We start from the raw sequence: 22,102 nt of genomic DNA, 5'->3' as shown, positions 1-22,102 counted from the left end.
TATAAATTATATTTTTCCAATTACAATGTCTGGCACTGTTCCTCCAACTTTGTTTCTCTCATCCTCTGGAGAACCTCCAATGGCATGGGAAGTTTGGGAACCTGTTTTCCTAGCCTATGTGGAAGTTTTAGAAGGAGACGATTGTGAACCTGAAAGGAAACTGTCATTGTTGAAACACTGCTTAGGGGGTTTTGGTTTAAAAGAATTTAAAACTTTACCTGAGTTAATCAATCCTGGGAGAATTAATATTTACCAGTATGCTTCTGCTCAACTCAACCTTAGTTTTGGGAAAAAAAGAGTATAGTCATGGAAAGATTCATCTTTTACTCGCGCAACCAACAACCAGATGGATCTATTGAAGACAATGTATCAGCACTTAGATCTGTGGCAGTTTCTTGCGATTTTGAACATATCTCTTATGAACAAGTTTTAAGAGACCAAATATTAATGAGAACCAACAGTAAAAAAGTTCAAGAAAAACGGTGGTCTACATCAGACTTATCATTAAATGCTGCTATTGACAATGCAAAGTTAATTGAACATTCAGAAAAATTTGTAAAGGAAATTGGAGGCAATGACAAAGGTGATGTATTCAGTGTCACCAAGGAATCTAAAGATACAGAGAAACACAAAAAAATGTATACTCAAAGGAATGACAATCCCAATACATTTGAAAACAAATATAAGTACACCAATACAAAATTTAAAAAACGGAACTTACAACTTCTTTGTTTCAGGTGTGGGAGCAATGGTCAATTGGCGAATTATAAAGGATGTCCTGCATTTGATAAAGTGTGTTCTAAATGTAATAAGAAAGGTCATTTCAGCAGATTCTGTAAGACTGTTCCAAAGAATGTGAATCATATAAAATGTTTAGAAAGCAATGGCTTTTTCTGGTAATAGTTGTGAAAATGAGATCAACACAGTCGTCAATATCTGTGATGATGAAAGTTTTTATAAATTTCCTTCTTGTTTCATCAATGTAGATGGAGTAGAATTGAGATTTTTAGTTGACTCATGTGCATGGTATTCTATCATCTCCTCAAAAGTTTTTTTATGAAAAATGGCCTAATAGACTTCTTTTCCTTCCTAATGTGTCTCCTGGAGGTTATACAGGACACAAAATTGATTTAATAGGTTTCTTCTCAGCCAATTAAATTTTTTCAGGTCGTCATGCCTTCAGCAAAGTTTATGTAGCAAAATCAAGCAAATCTCTTTTAGGATGGCCACAACAAGAGCAATTAGGAATCAGACTTGATCCCAGAGCTAATCCTCCTGTGTATGTAGTTGACTCGTTAACTGAATCCAATTCTACTGTCATTAATAATTTGATCTTAGAGTTTCGCAGTGTATTCAGTGGAAAGTTAGGGAAATACCAAGGTTTTGAGCATGTTATTAAATTACATGAAAATTCTATACCCATCTGTTGCCCCTGGCTTGTTGCAGGTGTTCCTTGAGGCTTTTGAGGAAGGTGTTTTACCGCCCACCATGAATCAAGGCGAGATCTGCATGATTCTGAAACCAGGGGGCGACAAATGCGATCCGGCGGCATATAGACCTATTACGATGATTAACACGGACGTCAAGATCCTGACTAAACTATTAGCGAACTGATTAGCACCGCACATGACGAACCTGATACATTCGGATCAGTGCGGATTTATACCAGGGCTCAACACGGCCATGAACGTGAGACGGCTGACGCACATTCTACATGAAGTTCGTGATCGGGGAGACAAATTGTTTGTCGTATCTATTGATATTGCCAAAGCGTTTGACACGGTTGACTGGGGTTACCTCCTGGAGGTCCTCAAGGCGGTGGGCATGGGGCCCAATTTTTGACGCTGGGTTCGCCTGTTGTATACGGCTCCCTGCGCCAGAGTGTGGTTGGGCACGGGGCGCTCTGCAGAATGGCGGCTCGGGCGGGGGACGCGGCAGGGGTGTCCCCTCTCGCCGCTCCTCTTTGCACTGGCGATAGAGCCATTGGCTGTCAGGATACGCGCGGAGATGGCACAATGGGGAGAATATCTTTGACATACTATTAGTGAGAAGGGAATTAAACCCAAACGCAAACACATCAAAAGTATAATCAATGCACCTGTTCCCTCCTCAAAAGAACAATTAGTTGCGTTTTTAGGCCTAATGGAATTTTAGGCTAAATGTATTACTAATAACTCAGCAAAGGTTGATCTCTTCAGATGTCTACAGAAGAAAAACGCTTAATTCTTTTAGTCTAATGGCATGTCTGATGCATTTGAGAACTTGAATAAAATTTATTGTAAATGCACCATGTTTAAAACGCTTTGTTTGTGGAAAAAAATGCATTGTTATGGTTGATGCCAGTAATTTAGGGTTAGGCGGTGTGTTACTTCAGAAGGACAATGAAAGTGAATGGATTGTAGCTTATGTTACAAGAGCATTAAGAGAAACAGAGAAAAATGATTCAGTAATAAAAAAAGAATTACTTGCCTGTGTGTGGGTTGCTGAACATTTCAGACGTTTTCTATGGGGCACTGAATTTATCATCAAAACCAATCATAAGCCACTTGTTTTTTTAATGTCTCCTGGTGGAGGTCAGTCTATGTCTGCACGATTGGCTAGGCTATCTTCAAGATTACAATCTTTCCATTTCCGGATTGAATATGTCCAAGGTAAGGCAAATATGTATGCAGATTGCATGTCCAGGTTACCTATTGTTTGTGATGAAATATGTCAGGAGGATGATTGTGAAGTGGCTTTCTCTTCACATGACGTAAACTTAATTCATGGTGAAAGACCTAATTTCTGCGAGGAAGTTTGGTTATCAGAAATGGAAAAGGATGTTGAGGTAAATACCATAAAAAAAGTATATTCTTCAAGGTTGGCTTGAACAAAAGAAATTGTCAGGAGACATGATGAGTTTCTCAAAAATTCAGAATGAGTTGGCTATTGAAAATGAGTTAGTCATGAGAGTTGATAAAATCATTCTACCGTTTGCTTTGTGGGACGCCATTATGGAAATTGCTCACGGGGGACATTTAGGTATCTCTTTTACTAGGAGACGGATCAGGGAGACGTTTTGGTGGCCTGTAATAGATGTTTCCATTGAGCATTTTGTACGCTTGTGTTCCAAATGTTCAAACAGTGACAAGTCAACAGCTGTTTTGTGAGCTGAATGGCATCCTGCTCAATTTCCTGTGGGTCCATGGAGGAAATTAGGTTTGGACATCATTGGTCCATTTCATGTTTTACCGAAAAATTAACGTTTTGGAATTGTCCTTATTGACTATTATTCAAAATGGCCAGAGGTCAAAATGGTCAATGAGGTCACTTCACAGAATGTAATTGAATTTCTTGATAATATTTTTTGCAGAGAAGGCATTCCACAGGAAATTGTCACAGACAATGGACCTCAATTTATCAGTAGGGAAATGGAATCCTTTATGGAGAAATGTGGAATAACTCATAGAAGAATAGCTGTGTTCCATCCCGAGGTTAATGGTCAAGTTGAGCATTTTACTGTGTGGTGAAGGAAGCTATCCAATTATCTACTAAGGGAATCCTTAATTGGCGTAATACTTTGCAGTCTATGTTGTTAGCATATAGGACCTCACCCAATTCAGTCACTTTGGTTAGTCCATTTGAACTATTAAGGAGACGTAAACCAAGTACCAGGTTGGTTCATTGGTGGTTAAAAAAAAATTTGACTGAAGAAAAAAACACTACAGTGATTGACTATGAATTAGTTAGACACAGAGTCAATCAGTATAAAGAAAGGCTGAAACAAGTCACGGATAGGAAAAGAGGTACTGCGAGCAAACAAAGAACTGTAGTTGGTGATTTGGTCCGTTTAAAAAAAAGGAATGTGTCTCTAAAGGTTCTCAATGCTGGTCAAATCCCAAGAAAGTCATAGAAGTTTTCAACAATGCTGTGAGAATTAAGGGTGGTAGTGTTTGGAATTTCAACAGGATTTCTGTTTTCAAGGGATGTGTTCAATCATTTGAAGATACAAGCAGGAATGTATCCCAGATGTTGAGTGTGGTGGTGATCTTATCAAACAGGACTCTTGCCATTTCCGAAATAGTAGTAACTCCACCAAGAGGATGCGAGAACATCATTTACTAGAGAAATTCAAGGATTATGTTATGGATTAAAAAAATAAAAATAAAAAAATAAAGGGGGAAGATGTGTTGTATATATTTACATAGCTGTCACCCGCGTGTCTTTTTGTCTGCTTGTGGCTGTCACGCTCTTTTCAGGTTGTTGATGTTCAAGCGGGGTTCTCGGCTGGTGGTTAACCGGTGATGAGGAGAACAGGTAGATTTATGTGTACTTTCTTCTGAGAAGACGGATTAAACTTTTCTCCCAATGCACTTCCTGTTTTTGTGATTACTGGAAGATAATGAAGATTACTCTTTCCTACAGGTATTATTTTTAAAAGTCCCTGCATCTGTCATACAGCCGTTCTTGACACTAGTCCTCATTATCAACGTACCAGCTGTAAACACTGTTAGGTCTGCCTCTGCTAAGCTGATGACCATCCCCAGAGGATTGCGATAGATGCTTCTCTTTCTTAATTGGTAAATTTTGTAAACGTGTTATCTGTTTATCTTTGTAGTCATGCAAATCACGTTGTCTTCAGCAGTGCTCTGAAGACCTGGCACTTCACTGCTTCTACTGCTCTCTAATTGCCCTTTGGAGGGAGAAGCTGGTCTTGCTCGATTCCATACTGACTTACTAACATCACAGAAGACGCTATGCGTGCTTCAAAAATTCCAATTCGATCATTCATATTACTCCTTTGACAATGAAAAAAATCTGATTTTCACAAAGTTAAATCTGAGGGTCTTTTAATGAGCCTGGCCTGGCACCTATTGATCTTGTGCTCCTTTAGAAATAAATACCTCATTAATTTACAGCTGATTGCCTGGTAATATGAATTTGCATGATTATGACCTCACCACAGCAAGACTTACTGGCATTAAAAGGCAGGTGCTTGTTTGTATATTTGGCATGGTCCTTGGATGCTTGTAATTTGTTGCTCTATGTGCTTGGGTACATATATGTATCTTAGTGGGTGCTAGTTCATGTATGCATGTTGGTCAGTTCACATTGCATGTGTCATGCTGTTGTAAAATATATTGTTGATTAGTAAGTAAGGTTTGCTTAGTGTCATGAAAGTTTTGCATAACAAACAGCTACACTGCACCAACAGAACAAAAGATTGGCTGAAATAGGCCCTACACCATCTTGGATTTTAAACATGATGGTTTAAATTTCTTCTCTCCCCGCACGCAGCAAAATGTGCACAAATAAAATGATTTATGTGGACATATTGTTCTTGGTAAGCTCTGAAGGAAGCTTTGCTACAAAATATAACTATTCAAGGTCTTCCCTGTCCATAATCCAGATGGCCTATTCATTTCATACGTCTGTCATCGTTTTGTGTGTAACGAGATTTGTAGTGTCTCATCTGACGACAGAAAATCAATTGGGTACTAATAATCATTCGTTTTAGGGGATGGTAGTAGGATGGTGTTAAGTAATGTTGGATTTTATTCTATGTTGTGAATTGCTGAGCCTATGTAACATTTTTACTCACCTCAAACTGACTGGTTTTCACTGAGTATTTTTTCCTCTAAAAGTGGACTCATTCTGGAGTTAAGCCTGGCTAAGGGGTTCCCTAATGTATTGGGCTAGACTTGCAATCAGAGTAAATCTCTTGGTTCCTATAGAGCAGACCTATGTCAGTCTGACTCGGGCTTAGAAAGTAGAATTATTTGTTTGACTTAATGCTACATTTGATTGAGCTTTCTGCTAATTTCCCATATTGATGGACTAACAATATTTTGCTGTCAGTAATGAACTTAAATCTTTTAATAAAACTTCATGGTTTCTAACCTATATCTGATTTATTTTATTGACTATACTACCTGTTTATTTGACAATTCTGATTATGTTAGGGGCATATTACCTCCTCTATTCTTGAGGATAACACTACCCTGATCCTGCAAAGGAGATTTTTCTTAATATCTTATAGATGATCAAAGATAGCATCAACATCTCTTTGCATATTGGTCTATGTGTTTTTGTTCTTCTGTGATTGTCTTGGTTAATTGGTGGCTGCCTTTGGGACTATATGAGTCTCAAGTGTGCATGCATGCATACCTAGACTGTACATATGTGCGTGTGTGCTGTATGCCTCAGGCGTATGCATTTTACAATGTGTATATCTAATGGCTATTTTGTATGAGTCCGCACTCTGGAAACTCAGAGGCTAGCATGAATCCCACACCATTGCACTAACACAAATTTATCAAAGTCCAACAGGAAGGCAGCCACGTGTGGGTGAGGGCACAAAGGCACTATTTATAAAGAATAGGGCTAATAATGTCACAAGACGTTTCAACAACTGTGTGAAATAGAATAACACTCCACACGAAGCAATCTGCTTGTGTCAGGCGAACCACCTAGTGTCAGAGAACAGCATCTACAAGAGAAGATCTCAGGAATAGAAGAGCAAGTTGCCGAAGGCACATCTCTGTGCCATATGAAAATGTTACCAGTGCAAACTATGCAACTGATAACTGAAGTTAATAACAACACAAAAATAAGATAGCATTGCCAAAAAGGCAGAAGCTAACAAATAAATAGTCACATGTGTTTATATAAAAATAGATGCTTTATAGGTATAAATTTAACAACTGATATTAATTATTTTGTACTGATATGTCACTTTCACCAGAATTGACCTTTACAAGAGCAATTTGAGAAACACTAAATCAACATTTTTTTATCTGCCCTAGATTCAAAAGCGATATCACATACAACAAGGACAAATGCAGTCAAGGTATGCCAAGTCCACATTTTTTCATGCAGACAATGTCTGTTAAAATTGTTCTTCCCAAAATGGAAAACTATATAATTATTGAATATAAATATAAAATGTAAAAAGCAGCCCCTCCAGTTGATACAGCGTTGAATTTTTGGTGCAGACCACTCGACATTTGCATCGTTGTTGCCTTTTGCATGTTTTTGTCATTGACACAGCTAGTCTGGTGAGTTGTAATTGTTTGCCTTGCAGACCGAACATGTTTAGTATTTTGTGAGAAACGTTGTGTTCCTCTTACAGTGTGTCTCTTTCAGTCCTTGATCTATCATTAGTACTTTGTGACCAAATGATATGCTGCTGCTGTTAATACAGGTAAATATGTTCTCCTTTCTGATTATTAAATTTATTGTATGGAACTGTATCTTATGTAGATGTCCTGAATATCTGGCATGGACTGACCTTTTTACCTTATGTTGTGCTTCTTTTTAGCATATGGAGAATACATGCGGGCATCTGTGTTTATTAGCTTTTCGTTGAGATGTCACAAACAGATCTTAGATTGCATCCTGCTACCACTCCAATAGTCCAGTCTTGAAACACGTTGGGTTTATGAAAGGAGGAATGCTGTCCCTGTCGTACAAACAAGGCCCATAATTCAGAAGGCACCCACTAAGACTCTTCTGTGTAGCTATGAGATGCCAGAATATCAAATATCTCTTACAGCATTTTCTGTGCAAGTCTTTTATAGAAGTGCAAGAGCCAGGGTATCATGGAAGCATATGTGCCTGGAGGTATTCAACAGAGCGGTGCTAATACAGAGCCAATAGTTGGGGGATCACATACACAGTCAAGTTCAATGTATCTGTCTCTGGTGGCAGTGATCTGCAATGAGGAAAGCTTTCCAGAGTGTGCAAATGGACTACCAATGTCATCAGCTGGATGTGCATCTCAAACATCCTCAAAAGCCAACCCTGTGAAGAGAAAAGAATATGTTTAGATAACTTGCTATACTCTGTAAAAAACATAAAAATCTAATTCAATATCAATATGTCTCTGTTACTCTTCACTTGTATGTGTTAGCTCTTCTGTTACATTTTGGCATTGTTACATATTTTATGTAGTCAGCATTGACAAGTGAGTTCCAACAGAGATACCTTAGGTTGAGACTGTGCGGCTGAGATGGTATGAACAGATAGAAGGATGGTATGTTAGTACAGTTTGTAACCTGCAGGTCAGATTACATTTAGCGCTGTTTTCTGTCGTATGTGATGATTACAATTCATGTTTACCATCCTTATATTTCTCGTGCCAATGCAGTGTGTATGTCTTAGGTCTCCATTTTAGAGGTTTGGATATGCTTCCTTTATATGGAAAATGACATGGGTTCTACCTGCCTTGTATCAAATGAATACACTGACCCTGGACTGGAGACACTGTAGAGTCTTGTTGTCTTGCTTTGTGCATGCTATTGTGCTATGGTCTATTGTTTACTTTAGATATGTCAGCAAATGCTGTTACACTTCCTGCCAAAAGAAGCACATGCCTTAGGAATTCCCATAACAAGCAACCACTATCTAAGGTGGTAAAATAGTTCTAGCTCCTGCATGTCAACTGCTTGTGATGATTGAGTGGCAAAAATAGTTCAATTTCAGTCAAATTATGTTCAGAATAGTTGTATCATTTCAAGCCAAATCACAGTGAGTCATCCTTCTGAAGTGCTTGCAAGAATGGGTATTTCACCAGACACTGGTTGTCCTGTCTCTTTTCCCCCTTGTTTTGAAGAAGATAGTGATATTTTAATAAGAAGAATGGAAATGTGGTGCTTCCACCCAGAAGGTATGATTGTACGATTGAATTGGAACCTGGTAAAAAAATTCTTTTTAGTCAAATGTATACCCATACTGAATCGGAAACGGAATGTCTCTGACAGCACCTTTATCGTTTGCCATTAATCTCTATTCAGTTAGGTCAGATTTGAAACACAAAGATTTTCATTAAATTGGGTCTCAAGGGAACTTACCATCTAATCAGAGTCTGAAAGGGTGATGAATGAAAAATGGTATTCTGTACAGAGTTTATGTTTCTCAAAATACCAGGTCATGCCTTTAGGACTCGTCCTGAGATCCACGAAGGCGGTTGCTCCCCACGCTGCTCCAAGCCCTAACCTGGTATCGTAGCGCTGCTCGCACTTCTTCTGCTGCACTCGTTTGGGTTAAACTGCTCTGCCACTGCCTAACTGGAGACTGCGCATTATTTCTAGATTAATTGGACATTGCTGCCTCTGCCTTCAATTTCATTGTCACGCTGTGCCGCTAGACTGCTCATTGTTTATTTATTAAACGCACATTGCTGCCTGTGCCTGCGTGCCGATTTCACTGCTGTTTTGACCGCCGATACCTTGAACTGTGCCCCAAGCTCGTCCTGGTCGCCTTTTGGCTTGCAGCCATTTTGCTGTTGTTGTTGTGACCCCCAGCCCGGCTCTCCGCCCCGCTCCCCGCCTCCCAGCTGATCCTCCCTCCCACTAATAGTATTGAGCCCGTCTCCTCGCACCTAGCGCTGTGACCGTCCTGAGATCCACGAAGGCGGTTGCTCCCCACGCTGCTCCAAGCCCTAACCTGGTATCGTAGCGCTGCTCGCACTGCTTCTGCTGCACTCGTTTGGGTTAAGCTGCTCTGCCACTGCCTAATTGGAGACTGCGCATTATTTCTAGATTAATTGGACATTGCTGCCTCTGCCTTCAATTTCATTGTCACGCTGTGCCGCTAGACTGCTCATTGTTTATTTATTAAACGCACATTGCTGCCTGTGCCTGCGTGCCGATTTCACTGCTGTTTTGACCGCCGATACCTTGAACTGTGCCCCAAGCTCGTCCTGGTCGCCTTTTGGCTTGCAGCCATTTTGCTGTTGTTGTTGTGACCCCCAGCCCGGCTCTCCGCCCCGCTCCCCGCCTCCCAGCTGATCCTCCCTCGACCCTCCCCCTCCCACTGCCCACATATGACAGTGACAGATGCCTTTCCGCGCAGCATTCACGTGCAGCGGACGCGCCCCATGCGCGCCGAAGGTGCGCCAAAGGTAAGCCCGTCTACGCCCGTCCGCGCCTGGACCGCGCCCAGTGCCAGACCCCCTGGTCCTCGCAATACCCACCCCACTCGCTTAACCTATGACGCCGCTACTCTCCTCGCCCTTAACCCTGGACGCACCCCACAATGCTGCGTAGCTACCCCAGGACAAACCCACGGACCATTCGCATGCCACTCATGCAAGTTCGACTGCATCAGGACCCACACCAAATCATCCTCCTCCAAACACAGCTCCGACCCTAACCACCTGAAGTGCATCCTGCTGAACACCCGCTCGATCCACAAACACGCCACCGAACTTTGGGACCTACTCGACACCACATCACCGGACGTTGCCTTCCTTACAGAAACCTGGATGAATGCATCATCAGCGCCCGACATCGCCATAGCCAACCCGGACGCTTACAAGATCATCCGAAAAGACAGCACCAACCAAACAGGAGGAGGTATTGCCATCGCCCATAAGAACACCATCCGAATCACGACCAGCTCCGACGATAAACTCGCGACTGCGGAACACCTTCACTTCCAGATCCACACCGACCCCAGGACCACACTTAGAGGCACCCTCATCTACAGACCACCAGGACCCCGCACACAATTTAATGAAGATTTCACTGACTTCATCAGCCCACATGCCCTCACCTCCGAGAACTACATTCTACTGGGAGACCTCAACTTCCACCTGGAAAAGAATAACGATAACAACACCACCACCCTTCTAGACAATATGGCTAATCTCGGACTCAAACAACTTGTTGACACCCCCACCCACCTTGCCGGACACACGCTCGACCCTATCTTCACCTCCAGCAAACATATATCCTTCGATCGCACCACGGCTCTCCATTGGACGGACCACAGCTGCGTTCACTTCAGCTACAAAGAGACCACAACCCACATCCCACCGCAACCTATTCCTCGAAGAAATTGGAACAAAATCACCACCGACTAACTCTTCACATCGCTTAACCAAAACCCTCCCACCATATCATCGGACCCAAACCAAGCTGCCACCAAACTCACACAATGGATCACCCACAGCGCTGACAAATTAGCACCCTTGAAAAACCACCAGATCAAACAAGGTAGCAAAAAGGCCCCTTGGTTCAACGATGACCTTAAGAAATCCAAGAAGCTATGTCGTACCCTCGAGAAAACTTGGAGAAAAAACCCAACCACTAACAACCTGACCACCTTCAATTTACCAACCCCACCGCCGGCACCAACGACATCACTCCCTCCCAAGACCTCTGCGACTCCCTATCCTCTTTCTTCCACAACAAAATCGCCGACATTCATAACAGCTTTGGAAACCTGTCCGAAGAACAACCCACTCCACCCACCTCCGAACCAAAACAGGACTCTCACAACCTTTGCGCCTGGAACCCAATCACGATTGAAGACACCATCCGCCTGATGAACTCCATCCACTCAGGATCACCAACCGACCGATGTCCCCACCACATTTTCAACAAAGCCGACTCCATCATCGCACCCCATCTCCGAGATACCATCAACTGCTCCTTCAACTCCGCTACCTTCCCAGATAGCTGGAAACATGCCGAACTCAGCGCCCTTCTGAAGAAACCCACAGCGGACCCTTCTGAACTTAAGAACTACCGCCGCATCTCACTCCTCCCCTTTCCGGCCAAAGTCATCGAGAAAGCAGTCAATAGTCAGCTTGCTGCATTCCTTGAATCCAACAATTCACTGGACCCCTCACAGTCCGGCTTCCGAGCCAAACACAGCACCGAAACCGCCCTCATCGCTGCTACAGACGACATCCGAACGCTACTGGACAACGGAGAAACAGTTGCCCTCATCCTACTCGACCTCTCCGCCGCCTTCGACACAGTCTGTCATAACACCCTCATACAACGCCTCAGCAACATCGGAATACAAGGAAAAGCGTTGGACTGGATCATCTCATTCCTCGCCGGAAGAACCCAGAGAGTCCGCCTCCCCCCATTCAAATCAGAGGCAACCAAAGTCATCTGCGGCGTACCACAAGGATCATCACTCAGTCCCACCCTCTTCAATGTGTACATGAGTCCCCTCGCATCCATTGCACGAAAACACAACCTCAACATAATCTCCTATGCTGACGACACCCAGCTGATCCTCTCCGTCACCAAAATCCTAACACCGCCAAAACCAATCTACACGATGGAATGAAAGAAGTAGCCGAATAGATGAAGAACAGTCGTTTAAAACTAAACTCGGACAAAACGGAAGTCCTCATCTTAGGATCATCTCCCTCTGCATGGGACGACTCGTGGTGGCCACCTGCTCTGGGCACAGCACCCATACCTACGGATCATGCACGTAACCTGGGCTTCATCCTAGACTCCTCCCTATCGATGAGCAGACAAGTCAACGCCGTCTCTTCATCATGCTTCAACATCCTACGCATGCTCAGAAAAATCTTCCGCTGGATCCCCACCGAAACAAGAAAGACAGTCACCCACGCACTAGTCACTAGCCGACTAGATTATGGAAACACCCTCTACGCCGGAATCACTGCCAAACTACAGAAAAAACTCCACGCATCCAAAACGCCTCAGCCAGACTCTTACTGGACATCCCCCGTCAAGCTCACATTTCCGGTCATCTGAAAGATCTCCATTGGCTTCCCGTCAACAAAAGAATAATGTTCCGTCTCCTCACCCACGCACATAAGGCCCTCTACGTCCTAGGACCCGAATGCCTCGACAAACGACTATCCTTCTACACACCCACCCGCCAACTACGTTCATCCAATCAAGCCCTCGCCACTATCCCGCGCATCAATAGATCCACCATGGGAGGAAGATCTTTCTCCTATTTAGCGGCCAAAACCTGGAATTCTCTCCCCACTCACCTCCGCCTCACACAGAACCACCTCTCCTTCAGAAAGCAGCTAAAAACCTGGCTATTCGATAAATGATGCACCCACCCTCACTCAAGCGCCTTGAGACCCTCTGGGTGAGTAGTGCGCTATACAAATTACTGAACTTGAACTTGAACTAGGACTCAGGAATGCTCTGGCAGTCTTTTAGTATTTTATTGAGGAGTTAATGAGAGGATCTTTGGTTGTGTTTTGTATTGGGTATTTTATCAAGGTGTTAATAAGAGGATCTTTGTTTGTAATTTTTATTGCTTATTTAAATGACATTTTCATCTAGCCTGACTCCAGAGTATATCAAATATCACTTGTTGCTGCAACATTACGACTATTGAGCGATCACCATCTTTCACTAATATGGATAAATGTAATTTTCACATCACTGCTATAGTAGTAGTTTTTGGGGTGTTTCACTACAACTGAGATGAGAGTTTTAGAATAGATGAAAAGAAAGTGTCAGCTATTGTTCAGTGGCTTACACCAACTTCAGTCAATGTTTTTTCAAGTTTTTTGTCCTTTGCCAATTTCCATAAGGAGTTCAATGATCTGTTTTTTGAAATCATAACCCCAATACCAAGTTGCTATGAAAATGCACTGTTTTGTATGGTTAAAAGAAGCAGATCAGGCCTTTTGCTTAAAAAAAAATGCTTTACATTTTTGCAATATCCTAATGCAGAATATACTTTTATTGTTGAGATAGATGCGTCCTATAATGCTGTGGGAGGGGTTTTATCTAATTCAAACACTGGACAGGTTCACCCACAGTCTTATGTTTTTAAGACATTTTCATCAGCAGATTTAAATAACGCAATCACACAATGACAAGGAACACTTGGTGATTAAGGTCTAGGACCAATAATTGTTAAAGTTGAGCACAATATTGAGGTCTATCCTGTTGATAGAAATTTGCATTTCCTGAAATTAGGCAGAGCACTTACTCCTAGGTAGCTCAGAAAAACCAGTTTTCTGACTACTTGGTTAATAGAACAAGAAAATATGCATGAACGAGAAAGAAATATAGCATCAAGGGAATGCTATACAAAAGGGGATGATGGACGGAGCATTTGAGCAAATCAAACACTCACCCCCAGTCAACTGATCTGGGTTTAATCCATCACCATTCTTTAGTTCACTCAGCCACCCCAGTTCAGACATGGCTATATGCAAATCAGTCTGACGCTGAGCCTCATGGGAACAGTCCAGCCCGAACTGCCAAGCCATGTCTTCCCTGGACCGGAAACAAGCATCCTGGGACCGGTTTCGGATTCATAATCCTCATCAGCCAAGCTATCTTGAATCCAGTGGCCAAGTGAACAAGGGACTCACGTCTGAGCATACCCTGCCAATTTAGGGTGAACAAAGCGATACAAAAGGGGAATGCTATACATTTATCAGCAGTTCAGTTAAGATAACAGGCTATGATTTGGCTTCATGATTCAAAGGTAATTAGACATCCTGTAATAGCTAAGACTTAGGCAACAATAAGAAGATATTTTGGTGGCCATTAATTTGCTGATGTTAAGAGTAATGTACAAATATATTCAATCTGTCCCCAATTTAAGAGTTTACATATTAAACCATTTACTGAGACCTTTGCTTGTTTCACAAGGACCTTGGTATACAGTGTCAAATACTTTTATTGAAGTGTTGCCCAAAAGTCATGCCTACAGAGTAATTCTAGTGGTTGTGGACCATTTGACTAAGATGGGTCATTTCATATCTCTGCCTTCCTTACATACCTCTAAGTAGTTAACAATTATGTTTGCAAATACATTATTAAACTGCATGATATTCCACAGTTCTGATTACTAACAGAGGGTCTCAATTTAATTCGATATGCTGGTCTGCTTTGAATAATGAGCTAAATATAGAAGTTCATCTGTCTACCACTTACAATCCTCAAATGGATAGAGAGACTGAAAGGTTTAATCAAAGTGTTGAACTGTACTGAGATATCAAACCTTGCCACAGGAGAATTTGAGTAAGACATGATTAGCAGAGTTACCATACAATAACATTGAACACTTTTATCTTTCATTTATATGTATGGTCATCATCCATGCATATTTCCTTTGTATCATTTGCTGCAAAATAGGATCCTTCCGTGCAAAAATGCTTAACTGTTATAATTGATATTCAACCAAACAGATACACGAACGGAGAAAGCTAAGCTGGATAATAAGTGCTATGCTGACAGCAAGAGAATTCCAGCACCCCAATATGTTGCACAAAACTTTGCATTAGAAAAAACATCCAAATGAATACTTAAATTAGTTGTTTCATTTGTGATTCAACAGATTGTGAATCCAGTTACTCTTTGATAGAAATTTCCTCAGCAAGTTTTTCATGTACTTTTGATTAAACACTGTTTAGCCAAACATGTCTTACTTGACATCCTATGTAAGTTCGGGTGAATGCTGAAAGTAAATATGAGCTACATAAGATTTCAGATATAAGTATGGTAAGAAAAAAGTGCTACATTTGGAGGATTTCAAAGGGTTTGGTCCAAAAGAAAAATCATGTAACCCCCCCTCTAATCTTCATACTCCACATTTGCAGTATGAAATTCCTGAAATATATCCTGACCAACCAGCATGTTCACCGATGAGACGATGGCCTGGGGGTGGGGGTGGGCGGCACTGTCAGGCTTACCACTTAGGACTTGGCGAGAATGGGGAAGCAATACTCCAATTTTACTCGTGCTGAGTCCACATCAGGGAAGGAAGACTGGTGATCCCCCTTTTGTGACGGTGCTGTCTGGACTGAGGCTTCGCATGTGTTGAAAATGCACTATGCCACAGTGTTCTGGCAATGAACTCTATTTCCCATGTAAGCCATGACCTCTCACGTAGTTGAGAGATGTGGCAGCCATCTTGGCTATCTGGACATAACTTCCCTCAAGGCTAATGGGGTCTTTGATTTGTAATGAAGATATAATGCTGCTGCCACCAGCCCCTTCTTATATGTATCTACGATTTTCAAGAGCAGTTGCTTCTTTTGAACTAAGAGCCCATAAGGTATGCTTGTAAGATCAATTGGCAAACACAAGCCTAAAATATAAAAATTTATGAGTTAGATCCACACACACACACACACACATTTACACACACACACAAACACGCACACACATGTGCGTATGTGTGTATCTTTATGTTTGTGTGTTTGTGCACTTCTCTGGGGGCATTGTTGTGCGGAGGTCCGGAGGGACGCTAAACTGAGACCGGCAGACCAGCAGCAGCAGCGCTTTCCCTCGGAGCGGAGCGGAGGGACTACATTTCCCAGCGCCCCCTGCCCTTTACCGGGGATGCCGGGTCCAGCGTCAGCAGCGCCAGCCCTCAGTGCCCGGAGGCGCATAAGTTACAGCGGCTCCTGCAGAGGAGCGGGGGCACTTCTCTGGGGGCATTGTTGTGCGGAGGTCCGGAGGTCCGGAGGGACGCTAAACTGAGACCGGCAGACCAGCAGCAGCAGCGCTTTCCCTCGGAGCGGAGCGGAGGCACTACATTTCCCAGCGCCCCCTGGCCTTTACCGGGGACGCCGGGTCCAGCGTCAGCAGCGCCAGCCCTCAGCGCCCGGAGGTGCATAAGTTACAGCGGCTCCTGCAGAGGAGCGGGGGCACTTCTCTGGGGGCATTGTTGTGCGGAGGTCCGGAGGTCCGGAGGGACGCTAAACTGAGACCGGCAGACCAGCAGCAGCAGCGCTTTCCCTCGGAGCGGAGCGGAGGGACTACATTTCCCAGCGCCCCCTGCCCTTTACCGGGGACGCCGGGTCCAGAGTCCAGCGTCAGCAGCGCCAGCCCTCAGCGCCCGGAGGCGCATAAGTTACAGCGGCTCCTGCAGAGGAGCGGGGGCACTTCTCTGGGGGCATTGTTGTGCGGAGGTCCGGAGGTCCGGAGGGACGCTAAACTGAGACCGGCAGACCAGCAGCAGCAGCGCTTTCCCTCGGAGCAGAGCGGAGGGACTACATTTCCCAGCGCCCCCTGCCCTTTACCGGGGACGCCGGGTCCAGCGTCCAGCATCAGCAGCACCAGCCCTCAGCGCCCGGAGGCGCATAAGTTACAGCGGCTCCTCCCGCGTCGCGGGACGCGCGCGGGCGACGCCGGGTGGAGCCCGGGCAGAGGGCGGGCCGTCTAAGGCCGTCCAAGGACGACCAGGGACGGGACGGGCCACGTCCTGTTCATCATGGGTAAGCGAAAATTACCAACATCTGTGGTGGGTGAAGTGAAAGCTAAAGTTCCTAAGTATACCACCAGTATTATAACTTATCTGACCACGAAAGTGGATGAACTCTCTACCCAGATTGCGGTCACAGAGCGGGAGCTGGGCCTTGAAAGTACTCAAGAGGGCTCAGGTACACCTAATACTTTTTCCAGCAACTGAATACCGCTGGAACCAAGGGTCATTATTGAGACATGTAGACCTAACATGCCCCAGTCCCCCACTGTACTTCCTATTCCGGAACTGCCAGAAACAGTGATACCTCCCATATCTGTTGTCCCTGGTGTTAAGGACAGTATATCAAGTGGCCAGATTGGGGGTCAACGTGCTATTTACATTACAGAGGAGGGTATTTCGTCACTATTAGAAAAACTTTTTTCTGACAGACTGGAATCCGCCCTAATCCAGATTGCCACTGATATAACTGAGACTTTGAAGGACTGTGTTAAGGACCTATTGGTGAAATGTGACCGTATAAATGATTTTTTAAACAAACAGGTCCCTACGCCCTCCACACAAACTGTGTTGTGTCCACCAGCTTTACAGGTACCTGCACCCAAGGTTGGCGGTCCCTTGATTAACACGGTCACTGATAATCTTGTGCCCAATAAAGGAAAAGTTGAAAAGGGTATATCAACGCCTACTCTGGAAGCTATGCCTAGCTCCACACCATTGGAAAGGGCTCGAGGCTTACAGGGGGGGGCGGTCGGTTATGGTACCCCCAGTAAATCTACCACCAGATGCAACACCTTTTGTAGCAATATTGGTAAATGTGCCCAAACTAGCTGACGGGGAGGTAGAATCACACGAAACCCTACTTAATCATATCAAAAAATGGTGCAATGCGAACTGTTCGGGCGAAAGTAACATTGCAGATAATATACTGACAGGCAGAAGGGTTAATTGGGTGGGCCTTACAAAGAAATGTGTGACAGGCGACTGTGTAATAGTACATTTTAAATCACGCAATACAACTAGCCGCCTCTTTTGGGATGCTTCTCCCCTGGACCCAGTGGGTGAGGGCGTTCGTGCCATGCCCCTGGGTTTTTTTTATCCCCCAGTACACATGACATTTGGGGGCGAAAAAACTAGGCCGCAGCATAATAATAACCCATGGGAAGAAGATAGAGCAGTTACGCCTTTACAAGCTAATCAATGGTTTACCAAGCAATCTAGGGGTGGTGGTACAGTTAATACTTCAAAGATCATGCCCAGAGACGATTTAATCTTGTCTAATAGATTTACGGGACTTGCCAATCAAGCAGATATTGACTGACTAGTGCACGATCAAATGAGAAAGAAAGCCTATGGTCATGATAATGCTATTAACATTTCACCCTGTAATATATTATCTACAGCTTGTGATGGCCCAACAGATCCTGGCTGGGAAAAAGTCAGGTTATTGTCCTGGAATATTGCGGGGTTACGCTCAAAGCAGGAAGACCCGATTTGGTTAAAAATGCTAAAAGAGTATGATATAGTGGCCTTACAAGAAACTTGGTCTAGGGACAACGTTTTTTGGTTGGATGACTACACATCATTCTTTGTTAAAGCCCAGAGTTCCCCGGTGGGAAGGGATAGAGGGGGCCTGATGCTCCTAGTGTCCGTTAATGTAGCTGGTAGTGTTAAGGAAATCTCCAGCTCCTCACACTATTTTCAGCTGTTGGAAATCCTCCTACCAGACAAAAACAAGATAGTTTTTATAAATTGCTATAATTCAATGCAGGGGGTGCCCCAAAGTTTGTTTTAGAAAGTTTATCTTCTTTTTTAACTGATTATGTGTCAAAGCAAACCACTTTTGTGCAACTCATTTTAATGGGAGATTTTAATGTTCATTTGTGTGGGTTACATTACCAGATTGAGGATGTTGATGGTCCTGATCACACGACTTTGCCACATTTTGAGCATAGCTCAAAGGATTCAGCTATGGAAGATTTGTTATCATCCAATGATTTATATGAACCAGGGTTTTTTGATCCAAGTGATCGTGTGGTCACATATAATGCAAGGGGAAGCGAGTCGATTATTGACTATATTTTTATGTCCCCAGGTCTTCTCCACTATGTAATTTTTTATAATGCCATAGTAAGCGGGTTCAGTGATCATAACCCGTTGTCACTTGTCATGGACGGGTCTCTTTGTCTACTCAGAGGTGCCTTGCTGGGCACTTCTGTGAAGGATGTCAAGAGCAAAGATCAAGGGAGGCGACTAAAATGGTGTAGAGTGTGTCCTGAGGACTTTTTAGGTCAGATTGAACAAGAACTGGCAGTGGAACTTGATACATGCAGGGATTCAGACATGGGGGGGGAAAGAGGTAGTTGCCGCCTTTGAGGCTATCTGTTCTAGAGTGGAAGATGAGCTCACAGTTAGCCCAAGGAGGGGACCGGCCCCAGTCCATGGTTGGTTCGATCATGCATGTTCTAAAGCTCACTCTGCACTGTTGAGAGCGCTTAAACATACTCCTAGAGACAAGTCACTGGTAGCCCAACTTAAGAAGAACTACGCTGAGGTGGTGAAGACACGGAAAAAAGTTATAAAAGAAGAAGCCTGGGACTCTTTAATGGATTCTACCACTCTTAAACAAAGCTATAAATTCTGGTCAATAATTAATAACCCTTTATTTGCCCAATCACGAAATACAGATCTTGAAGTAAATATCCCTGAAGCAGACTGGCTTAAACATTTTTCTGCAATTTATGGGAGTAATGAAGTCTTTGAGACATTTCATATGCCTTGCCCCTCCGATATGCTACCTAAACTAGAATTTAGTGTAACTGAAGTTGAGGTAGCGATAAATGGTTCTGCTGGGAACAAAGCCCCTGGCCCGGATGGGGTACCTTTGGATCTCTATAAATTAAACTAAAAGATGTGGGCAACGATACTTGCGAATGTTTTTAACTGTGTACTTGCATGGGGTTTTCCCAAAACCTGGTTATGCTCAATCATAGTGCCTATTTTTAAAAAAGGGCAAAGAAGTGACCCCAAATGTTACCGTCCCATTTCCTTGTTGGATTCTTCTATGAAGATCCTGGGCAAAGTACTGCTTGCTAGAATTAATAAGTGGTCACAGGATAATGATATCTTGTCTAATGCCCAGTATGGATTCCGTTCAGGAAGAGGCACAGAGGATCAATGTTTAAATTTACATTTGATAATTTCAAAATATACAAGGGCTGCAAAGGGGTCAATTTTTGTGGCCTTCATGGATCTGTCTACAGCATTTGACCTGGTTAACAGGGCTCGGCTGTGGTCCATGTTGTTAAAATTGGGCCTTGACCCACCTCTTGTCCACTTTCTGGCGGAACTCCATAAAGATTTAAAGGCATCTATTAGAATGAATCAAGAAGGAAATCGCACAGCATGGTTTAAATCGGGCAGGGGTGTGCGCCAAGGCTGCATTCTTGCCCCCATGCTGTTCACTTTATATATAAATTCTCTGGAGAAAAAACTTTTAACTGCATCCTTAGACATCCCGCGTGCAGGAGATACTCTTATCCCTGTTCTCCTGTACGCAGATGACGCTGCTTTAATAGCCCGGACACATTTAGGTCTTCAAAGACTATTAAATACATTCAGTGATTTTATGTCCTCACTTGACCTAGTGGTAAATAATTCTAAATCGCATGTTATGGCATTTGGGGCTGCTAAAAATAACAAACCCTTTTATTGTAACGGTGAAGCGATCACTAGTGTCAAAGTTTTCACATACCTTGGAATCATTTTTGATACTAAGGGGAGCTGGACTCCACAAATAATAGCTAAAACTAAAGCGGTGAGGAGCTCGGCAAATGCAAATTTAAGCTTTTGAAGGAGACTTGGTGGGAAACCGTGCGGTGCACTAATAGCCTTGTACAAGGCAAAAACACTAGCAATAGCAAGGTATGGAGCAGGTCTGTGGGGTTACGCTAAAAGTGATACTATCCAAAGGGAGGAAAACAAGTTTCTCCGGTCTATGTTAGGGCTCCCTCAGTCGACATCCACTTTTTCAGTCCATCAGGAGCTTGGATTAGGGTACATTACTGATATCCTGTCCATGGCACCTATTCTCTTATGGATTAGGGTTTGGATTAACAACAACTTAGGTCTGAACCATAAAATATTGATGGATTGTTTAAAACTTGATAAATTTAAAGATATTGATTGGCTGACTTATATTTACAAGTGCTCAATAGAACTTGGACGCCCTGAGATATTTTCCTCCCCTTTGGGTTTAAAAAAAGCAGACCTAGAATGGGTCAAGCTTAACTTTTCTAAATTGAAGAGCTTGGATCGGGAGGAAACTCAACTAATCAAACCCACGGTCAGAGCCCATTTCATGACGATTACTTGTTTAGCTATTCAACCATACCTTGCTGAAGTAAACATTCCTTTTCACAGGTGGCTTCTGGTTAAATTTCGATTTAACCAGATTTATATGGTTCTCTGTGACAGCCATGGTTGGTACAAGCCTGAGGATGCACCTGTGTGCAAATGTGATAATTTTTCTTTACAAGACAATATGCACCTAATGTTGTTTTGTCCATTTTATAATATCCCTAGACAGAAGTATTTGGTGCCTTTACTTAAAGGTAAAGCTTTCTTACAGGCAAAACCAGCTCTCTTGTATTTACAAATGTTAGAATCACCCTTGGTTATGTTTAGTGTGGCTAACTACCTTGTTGCAGCTGTCCGGATCAGGAGGAGGAGAATGTAAATGTAGCATTGGGGCCTGTGATGGATGACAAACTGTTTTTTATATATGACAATTTTATCCTGTAACTATTTTAATGTTTGCTTTTAATTTTCTAATAAATAATGACATTGTATTGTAAAAAATTTATGAAATTGAAATGCCCTTTTTCTCGATTGTAGCATGCTTTTATGATTTTTAACTAAATCGAATAAAGTGGTTTTGACTTGACTTGACTATATATATACATATACATATATATGCTACTGTTAGGTTTATGAATAAGATCTTAGGTTACGTTAAAAAAGTAAATTCACTGGAAAAAATAGGGGGGTAAAGTGACATGATAGGTGTTGAAATTAGATAATAACTAATATTTAAAAACCCTTAAATTCGGTGCCTCCATCATGTACTGATTATGATCTCATGTATTACATCACA

The 22,102-nt window shown here is 42.9% G+C and overlaps 1 protein-coding gene across 2 annotated transcripts in view; it reads right to left on the bottom strand.

The window, feature by feature from the left end:
- Positions 1 to 6,642: 6,642 nt before the first annotated feature.
- The window catches only part of CD274 (CD274 molecule), a 325,034-nt gene continuing 309,574 nt past the window's right edge, over positions 6,643 to 22,102 (bottom strand). For both annotated transcript variants that reach the window (XM_078677455.1, XM_078677454.1), the window contains exon 9: positions 6,643 to 7,782. In XM_078677455.1, coding sequence (XP_078533581.1) covers positions 7,760 to 7,782 — 23 coding nt within the window. In that variant the 3' untranslated portion in view covers positions 6,643 to 7,759. The remainder of the gene's footprint in view (positions 7,783 to 22,102) is intronic.

Source organism: Lissotriton helveticus, chromosome 2_1 (assembly GCF_964261635.1).
Source record: "Lissotriton helveticus chromosome 2_1, aLisHel1.1, whole genome shotgun sequence".
Classification (NCBI taxonomy): Eukaryota; Metazoa; Chordata; class Amphibia; order Caudata; family Salamandridae; genus Lissotriton; species Lissotriton helveticus.
This window is presented reverse-complemented; position numbering and strand designations above follow the sequence as displayed.